Consider the following 12141-nt stretch of genomic DNA (forward strand, 5'->3'; position numbering starts at 1 on the left):
TTTCGGGTGAAACACGAGAGAAACTCACATGCCACCATATGGCAAACGTAAATACATAAAACAATATTCAGAATTTGCACATTTTTTTGTCTGCCTTTTATTTTGCTGAGTCGCTGATTGAAATCATTTTGGTTTAATCAAAATCATTTAAAATCTAACAATTGTGCGACAGAAATAGTCGTAGTCGCAGCAAAAAAGAACTATTTCTAAATTGATTTAAGTGAATTAGAGAACATAAAGCAGAAAAACGTGCCAGAAGAGCCACAGAGTACGCACGCGATCGTCTGAGAGAGCAGCGCAGAGGAAGAGATCAAGAAAAAGAAACTTAAAAATGAGACAGAGAGGAAAAGCTCGCTCACTGAAAAGCGCATGGCAACATAAGCGCCAAGAGTCACGAGAGTTTATATTACCCCCCATCCAAGGTTATTTATTTAATGTATCATAAATAAAAACAAAACTGTCTGCCATACACAGTATGAGTATTCGTACGAAACTCATGGATTCATATTCATATGCTCGTAGTTTCGTGTTAAGTCCAATCAACTTTGATTTCATAGACCAGACTAATCCAAACCAAAATAAGAACTGACCACAACTTATGCTAATATGAAACAAATCAAAATAAATGTTTGACCGTTAAAAGCTGGCCAAAAGCTATGGAAAAGCTATTTAATTTAAGCTTTTATTTAGCATAAAGCTTTTACATAGCAACAGGAGTCAGTCAGTAGCTCCTTTCAATCAGCTGTGACTGTGTGTTGTTGACTTTCCTTTCTCGCCTTCCCTTATTTTGTTTTTTCCACATGACTTTGTTTGGTTTGCCTCACGGGACATGGGAGGCGGGACGCGAGTGGCATGCCCCACTTATAATGAATGACTTTATCTGAGGTAATACACAACATTTCCTGGAATGCACAGAGCCTAGAGTGGGAGTGAGCTTGGGAGTGAGCTATATTTGAGTTACGATGAAGTCATAAGTAGTTTTTGCATACAAATGATGAAATACGAAAGAAGCTTTAAGGTAAAAAGGATTCTATCTTGATTCTCTTTGACCATTTTATACCTTATAATTATTATTCAATCCCAATATCATTTCAATCATTTCATTATATTATATTATCGCTCCTTGAGTATTAGAGACCACTTATGTACAGTACTACTTAATAACAGTTTGTCGATAGTCTATCCACATGAGTGGGTACTTTTTCTATTGCCTGAGATCGAAGATGGCTTCCTCGAAGTACTCCCTAAACTGACTCATTCGCAGAAACTGGTACCACACATTCTTATCACACGATGAGTGAGTGGGCCATAAAGATTACACACACGCCGCATGTCCTCAACCATCGTCAAACAAAAAAGTGACACGGCACATGGAATTTCAGTGTCGAATCAGCAAAATCACAACTTGCTGCCCGCGCCGCAGCCTATCAATATGGTTTTTTTTTATTATCAGATATTTCTTATTTGTTTTTGTTGTGGCAATGATAAAGCTCATATAAGGGGGCTCATCGATAAATGCCGCAGGACAAAGTCGAAAATTTTGCCATGTAATTGCGAGAGTGACTCAGTTTCTGTAGAATAATGCCTCAATATACATAATTGTGAGGCTTCTGAATTATAGATAACGTTCATAGAGATACGCCACCCACCCATCCACTACGCACGCAACGCATCGCATCGCAACGTATCGCCGCATGCTTTTATGTTTAGTTTGGAAGAGGGGGGAAAAGCTTTATCGGTGTGTGGTGTTTCGTTCGCTTAGAACTTTTATGGCGCGTGCTTTTGCGCACAGTTGATGAGCTGCCTTCACGCCAAGCGGACGCGTAACGGCAACGAAAGCTGAACTGAACAGAATCCGGAAAGACAAAGCACACACAGTTCCACCATCAACTAAAGCAACAACACAAACTATATATACTACTAATAAAAAGCGACAGAAAAGCAAGTAATAGTTGGTGGCAGTGTTCAAAAGAATTTAAACCGAAAATTGGATTGTTTTTGCGCGTGTCTTATGTGTGATAAATGGTGCGGAATCTGTGCTTTTTTCGTCGTGTAAATTATCCTGCGTGTGGTGCCACAGCGCGTGTGTTTTTCCTGCTGTGCGGGAAGGGGTTCGGTTCGTTCATCCTGTGGGTGCTTTGTGATTGTGTTTGTGCGCAGGACACGAAAGCTCCTTATCAGTAGCCAAGCTACAGAGACTGTATTTTTGTTGATACACAACGCAGGGTCCTTGCAAGGCCAACCAAACAAAACAAAAAAGCCATAAAACAAAAACAACAGCTGGCGTGGTTCAACCAACCCACTTTTTGATACAAATTAAAGTAATTTTTGTAATAAATATTTATAAAAGAAAAACCAAAGAAACACAACAGTTTATAAAAATATAAAACAAGAGAGAATAGCTATTTACAATATTTTTGATTAAATTTGAGCCCGGAACATAAGAGAACACCAAAATGTCTTCCATGGCTGCATTTGATCAGTTCAAAATTGGACTCAAGTAAGTTGAATATTGTAGATAGATTAGTACCGATTTCATGTTGTAAATTTACAATTGAATGACTTGCCTTAACGATTACCCCCAATTTAGGCAAGTCTTTCATCATGACATCAGCCACAGTGCTGTCATCCCATCTACACTAGGCACACTATATAATTAAGTTGCACACCTCATACCCCAGACCATACATGGTGCTCTTGGGGCACACAATTCGCAATGATGTACATATGCCTGGATCCATCCACTGGATCCCCACTTTGACGTCAATTCCCTTGATGATCGGCAATTGCGAATTCTTTGAATTAGTTCTGGCTGATTGATGATTGGGGAAGTACCACACTAACACTTCCCCCCTCAAGAAAGCGCCAAAAGATAAAAGACACTTGTACTCTTGTATACCCCAATACTCAACAGATAAGAATTTCTATTGTAAATACGTACATATATTTTTTTCCTGTATGTACATGTTTTGCTTCTGCACAGCTGGAAACAATTAAATTGCCTCAGTATTAAAGCAACAGCTGCTCCTATCTACCCCCTAGGGATTGCTCGTCCTTGGGGTCCTACATGCGCATACATACATATATAATTATGTAAAAGTCAACAACAATAACCTGAGGCGGTATGCTTCCAGGGGGGTTGTTGTGTGAGACACAGGCTTCTAATGACGGCGGGTCCCTTTCATTTGCGTTCTATTGATTCTAGGAAATTCTAGTTCTCGTCTTCATAATGAGCAAACACAGATACGCACAAACACAGGGACATATCCCAGACACACACACACACACACACACACACACACAAATACCACCGCAGTGCCATAGCTACAGCTGTCTGTCATATGAGTCCGGTCTGGGGGTCTTTGGCTTTTTCTGTGCCGACACTTAAACTGCGCAAATAATTAGGTAGCAAACTAGACCGCCGCCCCCTGCTAAACTCTCTCGGTGCGGGATGTACGGGCATGTAAATTATTCTATTGTGTAAAAACTATAGTAGACCCAGCAGCCGCAGCAGCAGCTGACTCACAAATTGCAAACAAAAAAGAGAATTAAACCAAAAAGAGACAGGGAGAATTTTGTATGAGATCAGAGGCAGCGGCTAACTGGTTTGGTTTCTGCTGTCTCTCAGGCCCATCGATACAACGATGATTTCATTAGCCTATTGAAGGGAAAATCAAGCTTAGGATTCATGAAACTGAGCTCCCGCAAAAATGGTGTGATTCTACAGTTATTTGCAACGTATTGTCTGCTTTTTAAAAATAAATGTATTATATAATACATAGATTTTTCGTTGTATTTCCCATTCTGCATTCATTTGCATAGTTGGATTATTCTTGTTTTTGATTTGTGACAGTTTGAAATGCCATTTTCAAGCCCACATTCAAGCCAATTTTGTGGCATAAATAAATTGCCAGCAAATTCTTATACAATGTATTTTCAGTATTCATTGGCTAGATTGGCACCTCACGAAACAATCTCGTTTGGGGGCATCTAAAATTATAATTTCGAATTGACCAAATGTGCTTCTTATTTATTGAACGAAATCAATTTGGATATCTGTCCCAATTGACACAACGAATTCATCTGTGGGAAACCAATTAACCTTCAATTTGAGACAATATTCTGCTGCTATCATTTATAAGTCTTCTCAACGGCACGTGCAAATATTTCTTGTGAATTCTTCGGCGAATGAATCTCTGAAGCATTCTTCAACAAATTAATCTAGAAACAATCTTTCTTCTGTGGAAAATGTCTCTACTTATCCCAGTAGCCTTTTCATCATTGAATCATTCCGATAAAAGTTAGAGAACACCAAACAAGGCACAAAAATATTTGTAGCCTTTCTAAAAAAATTGTATTTGGGAATCAGTTAAAATGCTGTTGATTCGCTTGAGTCACGTCCTGCCAGGACGTTCGTCAAGTCTCTTGGGCCAGGTCACAGGGCAGCGACTATGGCAATCGACCAAGGTTATGCCGCTGATGAAGAAGAATCCTTGTCCACTGCCATGGATGGGCCAGGGCAAGTCTGTGATACCAAAGAAGCAACTACAGAATATGCTGCGTCGGGACTATTCACGTGAGTCCAAGGATCACGAGCGTTCACATCTGCAGAGTCGTACGCGTGGACCCTCGCTCAAGGATCGATTGATGGGACCGCCCAGCGAGAACGCCTACTCCATGGGCAAAGGTGCGGCGGCAGGAGCTGCCCTCATGGGTCTCGTGGGACTCTGCTACTACGGACTGGGCCTGTCCAAGCAAACCAGCCTCTATGATCATTCAATGATGTGGCCGCAGTATGTGAGGGATCGCATCCATGCCACGTATGCGTACTTTGGGGCATCGTGTGGAATCACAGCTGCCGCAGCGGCTGCCTTTTTCCAGTCTGAGGCCGTCATGAATCTGATGACTCGCTCCGGTATGATGGCCGGGCTCATTACCCTGGGCGTGGTGATGGCCTCCGGAGCCCTTACCCACTCACTCGAATACAAGGAAGGATTTGGTGCCAAGCAGCTGGCCTGGCTGGCCCATTGCACCGTTCTTGGCGCAGTGCTAGCGCCCATGTGCTTCCTGGGCGGTCCAATTCTGACCAGGGCCCTGATCTACACGGGCGGTATTGTTGGCGCCCTCTCCACGGTGGCCGCTTGTGCACCAAGCGATAAATTTCTCCACCTGGGCGGTCCCTTGGCCATTGGATTGGGTGTGGTCTTTGCCTCATCTCTGGCTGGTATGTGGCTGCCACCCACAACAGCCGTGGGAGCTGGCCTGGCCAGCATGTCGATCTACGGTGGATTGATCTTGTTCAGCGGATTCTTGCTCTACGACACACAGCGCATTGTGCACGCAGCCGAGTTGCATCCACAGTATGGCGTTTCCCCATTCGATCCAATCAATATGGCTCTGGCTATATATATGGATGCTCTCAATATCTTTATACGCATTGCCATGATTCTTGCTGGCGAAAATCAGCGCAAGAAGTAGAAGAGGAATTGGGATTAGTTTAATTAAAAGCATTCAAATATTTATTGGAAGGGGCATCAAAATTGAAACACAGTACATTGTTCATCAAAAAATAGCAAGCACAAGAAATAAAAAAGACATAACAAAATAAATTTGTTTGTTTCTCTTATAGACAAGTTTCAGTGTTGTTTAGCACGGTAACCAGTGTGGGAAAAGGCTGAAATGCTTTGTACAATTAGCTGCTCATTTAACTAACCGATTAGTGCTAACAATTTCAGTGCTAGAAAGTATGTTAGTGTTGCAAAGTGTACAAAATAGTATTGTCACCTGTTAATAATTTATTTCCTTCACTTTTGCTGATTTATCTGCATTCTTCTTCTAAGTATTCGTATGGTTTGTGTGCATGTGTTTCTGACATTGTCCATTGCCGACGAGTAGGTATGACTGCGGCATACAAATTTCGCTTATATTGTATGAAATTTTTGTCGCCAGCAATTCGTGCTTCCACCTACACGCCCACACAAGCACACCCATATAGGGATACACACATAAACTAACACACATGCAAGCATGTCAATCTCATTTAATTTTCCCGCAATTTCTTCTCTATTATTTTTTTATTTTTTTGTGTAAAAAGCTTTTGTGTGGCAGCAAAAAAATGTTTTAAATGAATAAAGAATGAAAGAATTGCCGCAACGAGAGCAAACATTCAGATAAGTATAATATATATACGTTTGCCTGGCAGCGGAATATATTATACGAATTGTTCAATGAATGAGTTGCAATTTTTAGCGACTTTTTATCAAATTAAGCAGCTGAAAAGTTTGTTTTGAATATTGTTAGACCATTAGGGTTAATCAAATTAAATGTTCCGATTAAATAATATATAAAGAGACAGTAAATTCTTGGTTCGGCCTTCGGTTGACTCCTTGACCTGCTCTCTCTGCTCTATCTGTGCGCATTCCATTCAGAACCTTCTGGCAGACAGTCAGTTGCTGTGTCCTAGTAAGCTTTCTGCATCATGTTCATTCATGGCGCAATGGGGAAGCTTTCATTGGGAATGAGCTTTGGCAGCCTTGCCAAGGTCAGCGCCATGTCCGCCGCACTCTCATGTAAAATGTCTACAAATAGAAGGCAACTTTTATTATTATTTTTATTTTTTGATGGGTACTCTGCAACGGAAATTAAATTCTATGATGTGGCTCTTTGGGGTGTGTTTAATTTCGGTGCCTGTCTGTGTTCTTTATGATTCGCCATAATCATATGTTAGCGTTTTCTTTGGTCAAAAACTAACTTGACCATGACTTGTTGTCTGTACCTACTGTTTCTCTGTGAGTTTGTTTGTCTATCTGTCTGTCAGTTAGTCATTTGAACAATATTTGATGCTTGTCTAGATTATATGGGTAATCGCGTGGCGGATTTGTCCTACGTCTGGCTGATAACAAAGCGGATCGTGGCAGATTAGGCTTGGGGTAGTGCGGTGTATGGAAAATTCATTGATTCACTCATGACATAAGCCGAGCTTATCTGGTGCTTCCAGTGGCATAAAAACCTGCCGCAAATGCCGCTCAAGCTGCGTTGGAAATGTTTCGAAAACCGTGCCTGATAAGACTCTGTTCTCTGGGGGGTTCTACAGAGCACTCTCAACTTTAATGTGTTTCTATATGCCTGACATGATGTCAAGAGAAGCCTAGGCATGTTGTGTTTTTATTTCATAATTATATGTATGTTTTCATGCCTTTTTCTTCTTCAGAATTAAATGGGATGACTTTAAAAAAAAAGCCGAATAACCAAGATTATGAGTTTTATGAAAGTAGAACACAAAACATTTCCATTGTAGGAACCATAGGTACCATTTTTCCACTAAATTAGTGACTCACTAGGGTTCATTTAACTCTAGTTAGCTTTTTTATTAACCTACGATTTGCACTAAAATATGGAACTTTTGAGAGCAAATGTGGGACTAGCTAGACAGTGTTCTTTATTTACTTTGCTTACAAACATTTGCCTTAATTAATTTTACATTTTAACGATTTCGGAAATAATAAAACTCAAGAATTGTATCGTTTCTGTTCCGTTATTTTTGCACGAAAGTTTATTTGGCTTTGGGGTTCTGGTCTCTGGTATTTTCTGGCCTGCTCTGGTGGTGCCTGCTGTCGTCACTTCATGCTCATAAGCAGCTGAATATTTGCCTTCTTAGTGTAAGCAAAAAAAAAAGAGAAAAGAGAATCTTGTTTATTTTTCTTCAAATTTATCGCTTGAGATTTGTTGTACAGAGGCCAAGAATAACACATAAATCAGTGAGGGACACACAAGATCGTTTAGCAAAAAGATTTTCCCCAAGACTTGAAAAGATGAAAATAGGGAAAGAACGAGGAACGGAAAAACTAAGCAGAAAAGAAATGAAACACAAATTAAGTATTTACATAGATTAAACAGTTGATGGAACGTTTCAGATTTCATCAAAGTACGTGTCCAATATTCTGTATAATTTGTGGGACTAAAGGCTCTAAAAATTAACCATCAACTAATTTGTGCAGGTTCCTCTGGGCTGTTGGTATTTTATAACTGACCCTAAAACCCAATGGGCAGTCCCCAGGATCCCATCTAGGTGTGTGTCCAATGAGGCATTGGACTCTTGCACGCAAGCCTGGCATTAGGATATAATCTTTTATGACTCCAACAGACCCGTCCTTCATAAACATTATTTATATTGACTTTCTTTTTATAGGTGCCGACCATTAGCCTAAGCGTTGCCATTCCCTTTCATTTCTCTCCCCCCGACCAAAACAATTTCCCTTTATGTTAAGTTCAAGGCCAAGGTCTACGATAGACCAAAATTGCTCCGGATGTATTATTCACATCATGCGTTTTGGGGGACTTTCATCTTCCAAGTGAGTCGAAAAATGGGCAACAGCTCGTTCCGGCTATTAATAAACATAAATTTTGATATATTTTTCGTTATGCTGATGACATTTTTTGAACAAAAGAAAACAATGCCTGTGGACAGACAGATCACTTGGCGTTTTGGCTGAGTTCATTCTTTATTTCCTTTAGCTTTTATAGCATGTGTGTGCGTGTGTGGAAGGCAGCCACAAAATGCATAATTCAAATTTGAAACACGTTTCATTTGACTCGTTTTTGCAGCAGGCAATCAGAATAGGAAAATACCATGACGAAATCGGTTTTATTTTGTCTACCTGATGAAACCATTAAGGGCAATCGATAAACAATAGCCGGCCCTATCGGGGGGCGTTTCAGTGGGAAACAATTTTATTTAAACATTAATTAAAATCAAGATTTAAGTGCAAAAACTAAGCAAAAACTGGGAGAATTCGGTGCACCTTATCAATAAAATAAAACCTTGAGGTCTTTATAAATTTTAATATATTTTTTGTAGCTATTTTTGGCAGAACGTAAAAGGCCCCTTCTATTTTCTACAATTAAGATTTGAGTACAGAAATGGTACAACTGTAGGTGTATAAATACATTTTTATGGATAGTTCCTAGAAGCACATTTAATGTCTCCCCATATAACAATTTTCTTGAATTCACAAGTTCGTTCAGCAAGTGAACAACCTTGAGTTCTTTTTTTGTGTACCGATTAACCCAATTTCACAGAGAGCATAAAAAATCTCTCTATTTTCGTTTATGTATATCCATTATCCCCTCACATCAATTCACATATTAGTATCTGCCAAGCTATATAGAAACAAAAATTAACCTTAATAAAAGTATAATTCCAATGGCCTTTTGCCCTTGAATTTAGGTTTGCTCCCAAGTTGAATGACTTGCTCTAGGAAATTTGTTTGTTTTGTTACTTTTGTCTATCATTTGATACCAAAAGCGAGACGAATGATACCAGCGCAGAGTGGATTTTGTTTATTCGAAATAAATACAAACAAACGAAAAATATTGCCTACCGTTTAAGTATCATTCGAGACGGCCTATGGGGTTGGGGTTTGGGGTTCTATGCCGGCACTGATAAATGGTACACACCTGGGGCCCCCAGGCTGATAAAGAATTAACCTTATCAGCTGAAGTTAAAGTTAAACGGAAAAGACAGTCCCATCAATATCAGCAAAGCTGACGTCGTTTATTGTTACTGATAAATGGTAAAATTTCGTGAAGTCTCACTCTTTTTAGCAGCCCTCTCTAAATGTGTTATTTCCTCTATCCTTTTGCAGAATGGTGGACTTTAAAGTGCAACAGCGTCGCTATAGGACCAGCGAAAAGACAGTCGTTAGCACCACCTATGGACCCATCAAGGGGGTCAAACGAAAGTCCATCTATGGCCAGCCATATTTCAGCTTCGAGCGCATACCCTTTGCCAAACCACCACTGGGCGAGCTCCGCTATAGGGCACCACAGCCGCCAGAGATCTGGACAGAGGTGCGCAGCTGTACATCACAGGGGCCAAAGCCATTGCAGAAACATTTTGTATTCGATATGACAGACGGTTCCGAGGACTGCCTGTACCTCAATGTCTACACAAAGAATGTGAGTTAGGCTGATGATCGATATTTGGAAATGGCTTTACTAATAGGTTATCTGACTTATCTCACACAGTTATATCCCACCAAACCCATGCCAGTGATGGTCTGGATCTATGGAGGCGGCTTTCAATTTGGAGAAGCCTCACGCGAGTGCTACAGTCCCGACTACTTGCTGCGCGAAGATGTGGTCGTGATATCCATCAACTATCGACTGGGTCCTTTAGGTAAGTAAGCCCCTGACACTTAGAGATACTTAAGCTAACTTTGTGGCCCCTTTCCATTAGGTTTCCTTTGCTTAGATGATCCTGAGCTGGATGTACCCGGCAATGCGGGGCTGAAAGATCAGGTGCTGGCCCTCCGTTGGGTCAAGGCCAATTGTTCTCGTTTCGGCGGAGATTCTGGGAACATAACTATTTTTGGTGATAGCGCTGGCAGCGCCTCCGTGCACTACATGATGATCACAGAGCAGACACGCGGTCTCTTCCACAAGGCCATCTGCATGTCAGGCAACACACTCTCCCCCTGGGCGGTGACGCCACAGAGGAATTGGCCATATCGTCTTGCCGTCCAGGCGGGCTACACGGGTGAGAATAACACCCGCGATGTCTGGGAGTTTCTCAGCAATGCCAAGGGCTCGGACATAATCAAAGCCAACGGCGATCTAAGCATCGAGGCGGAGAAAAAGGAACGTATTGGTTTCTCCTTTGGACCCGTCATCGAACCCTTTGTCACGAGTCATTGTGTGGTGCCGAAGAAACCCATTGAAATGATGCGCACCGCCTGGAGCAACAGTATACCCCTCATCCTGGGTGGCGTCTCCAATGAGGGTCTACTCCTGTATTCGGAGACCAAAGCCAAACCCAATTGCCTGAATGAGTTGGATGATTGCCGGTTTGTGGTGCCCATAGAACTGAACATGGATCGAGAGAGCGCTCTATGCAAAGACTATGGCGAACAGTTGAGGGAGTGCTACTATGGCGATAAAATGCCAAGTCTGGACACACTCCACGAGTACCTACAGGTGGGTTACATGCAAATCTTTGTGTTTCTGTTTTCTCTTACTAACGCTTAGATCTTTCTTTCTCTTATAGATGGTCTCCCATGAGTACTTCTGGTTCCCCATTTATCGCACAGTATTGTCTCGCCTGGAGTATGCCAGGAGTGCACCCACCTATTTGTATCGCTTCGATTTTGATTCGAAGCACTTCAATCACCTGCGCATCCTTAGTTGTGGCAAGAAGGTTCGAGGCACCTGCCACGGCGACGATCTCTCCTATCTCTTTTACAATTCACTGGCCCGCAAACTGAAGATCCATACGCGGGAATACAAGTGCATTGAGCGCCTGGTGGGTTTGTGGACCCACTTCGCGGCCTATGGTAATCCCAATTTTGATCCGGATCAGTCGGAACTGTGGCAGCCAGTGTCCGCGGCGTCCGTCGAGAAACATCAGCTAAAGTGCCTTAATATATCCGATGAGCTGAAAATAATCGATGTGCCCGATCTGCGTAAGCTGATGGTCTGGGAGAGTTTCTTTAGGCGCGACGAACTGCTTTGAGGTGGGAGGAAAAACGATTGCGATTGCGACCTGCGACTTGCGATTGGTATGGAATGGAATGTGTGGAGTATCTCCACTTAGATGTAGATCTGTAGCTTTATCTGTACGATTCTAACAGCTTTATGTTCGAAAGCCTCTGTTCAAAACAATGCAAAAGCGTAGCTTTAGGCCTAAACAAAAATGAAACACCCCCCTCTACTGTTGTTAAGTTTTTGCCAATATCGAAAGATTCTATTTAAGTGTGTTAAAGTTTTAGCAGCTTCTACATGTATCTGTGTATATCTATCTGGAATAGGTCTGAACTATATCGGGAAGCGTAATGTAAGCCAGGCAGTAGTTATGATTATGAAACACAAGTCGCAACTGAAGTACCTTCTATGAGAAACTACAAAAAAAAAAAAACACAAAAACAAAAGAGTAAACAAAGACAGCCAAGATTCTGAGCTATGCGAAATGTTATAAATCTATTAAATGTTCCTTTGATGAGTCGCGTCGCTAATGAAACAAACAAACCAACCAACAAATATCAAACATATTTTCTATCGATATAAGTTTAAGGTCCTCCGAAACGCACACATACTATATTTTAGTTAGGATTTCAATTATATATTTTCTTCCAATTATCAAAAGCC

At 41.3% G+C, this 12141-nt stretch overlaps 2 protein-coding genes and 1 long non-coding RNA gene across 3 annotated transcripts; all 3 read left to right on the forward strand.

Annotated features, from left to right (window-relative positions):
• Window positions 1–2348: 2348 nt before the first annotated feature.
• On the forward strand, window positions 2349–11935 carry LOC117586006 (esterase B1). Its single transcript, XM_034275835.1, has 5 exons — window positions 2349–2500; window positions 9645–9957; window positions 10027–10177; window positions 10238–10974; window positions 11045–11935. The coding sequence occupies exons 1-5, from the start codon at window positions 2457–2459 to the stop codon at window positions 11507–11509; spliced, it is 1710 nt and encodes a 569-aa protein (XP_034131726.1). The 5' UTR covers window positions 2349–2456; the 3' UTR covers window positions 11510–11935.
• On the forward strand, window positions 4296–5560 carry LOC117586014 (growth hormone-inducible transmembrane protein). Its single transcript, XM_034275844.1, has one exon. It carries the CDS (start codon window positions 4375–4377, stop codon window positions 5476–5478), a length of 1104 nt encoding a protein of 367 aa, XP_034131735.1. The 5' UTR covers window positions 4296–4374; the 3' UTR covers window positions 5479–5560.
• Window positions 7897–8348, forward strand: LOC117586016. The gene is made up of 2 exons (XR_004573965.1): window positions 7897–8068; window positions 8189–8348. It is a non-coding gene; the product is annotated as an uncharacterized LOC117586016 (long non-coding RNA).
• Window positions 11936–12141: the final 206 nt, after the last annotated feature.

The sequence above is a fragment of the Drosophila guanche genome, unplaced genomic scaffold, assembly GCF_900245975.1.
Source record: "Drosophila guanche unplaced genomic scaffold, DGUA_6, whole genome shotgun sequence".
Lineage (NCBI taxonomy): Eukaryota > Metazoa > Arthropoda > Insecta > Diptera > Drosophilidae > Drosophila > Drosophila guanche.

Excerpts from the sequence above, each read along its gene's own strand:
- LOC117586006 (XM_034275835.1), top strand. The coding sequence starts at position 2,457 with ATGTCTTCCATGGCTGCATTTGATCAGTTCAAAATTGGACTCAA. Across the intron at positions 2,501-9,644 it reads CAGTTCAAAATTGGACTCAA|AATGGTGGACTTTAAAGTGC; the intron begins GTAAGTTGAATA and ends ATCCTTTTGCAG. Across the intron at positions 10,975-11,044 it reads CACTCCACGAGTACCTACAG|ATGGTCTCCCATGAGTACTT; the intron begins GTGGGTTACATG and ends TTTCTCTTATAG.
- LOC117586014 (XM_034275844.1), top strand. The coding sequence starts at position 4,375 with ATGCTGTTGATTCGCTTGAGTCACGTCCTGCCAGGACGTTCGTCAAGT.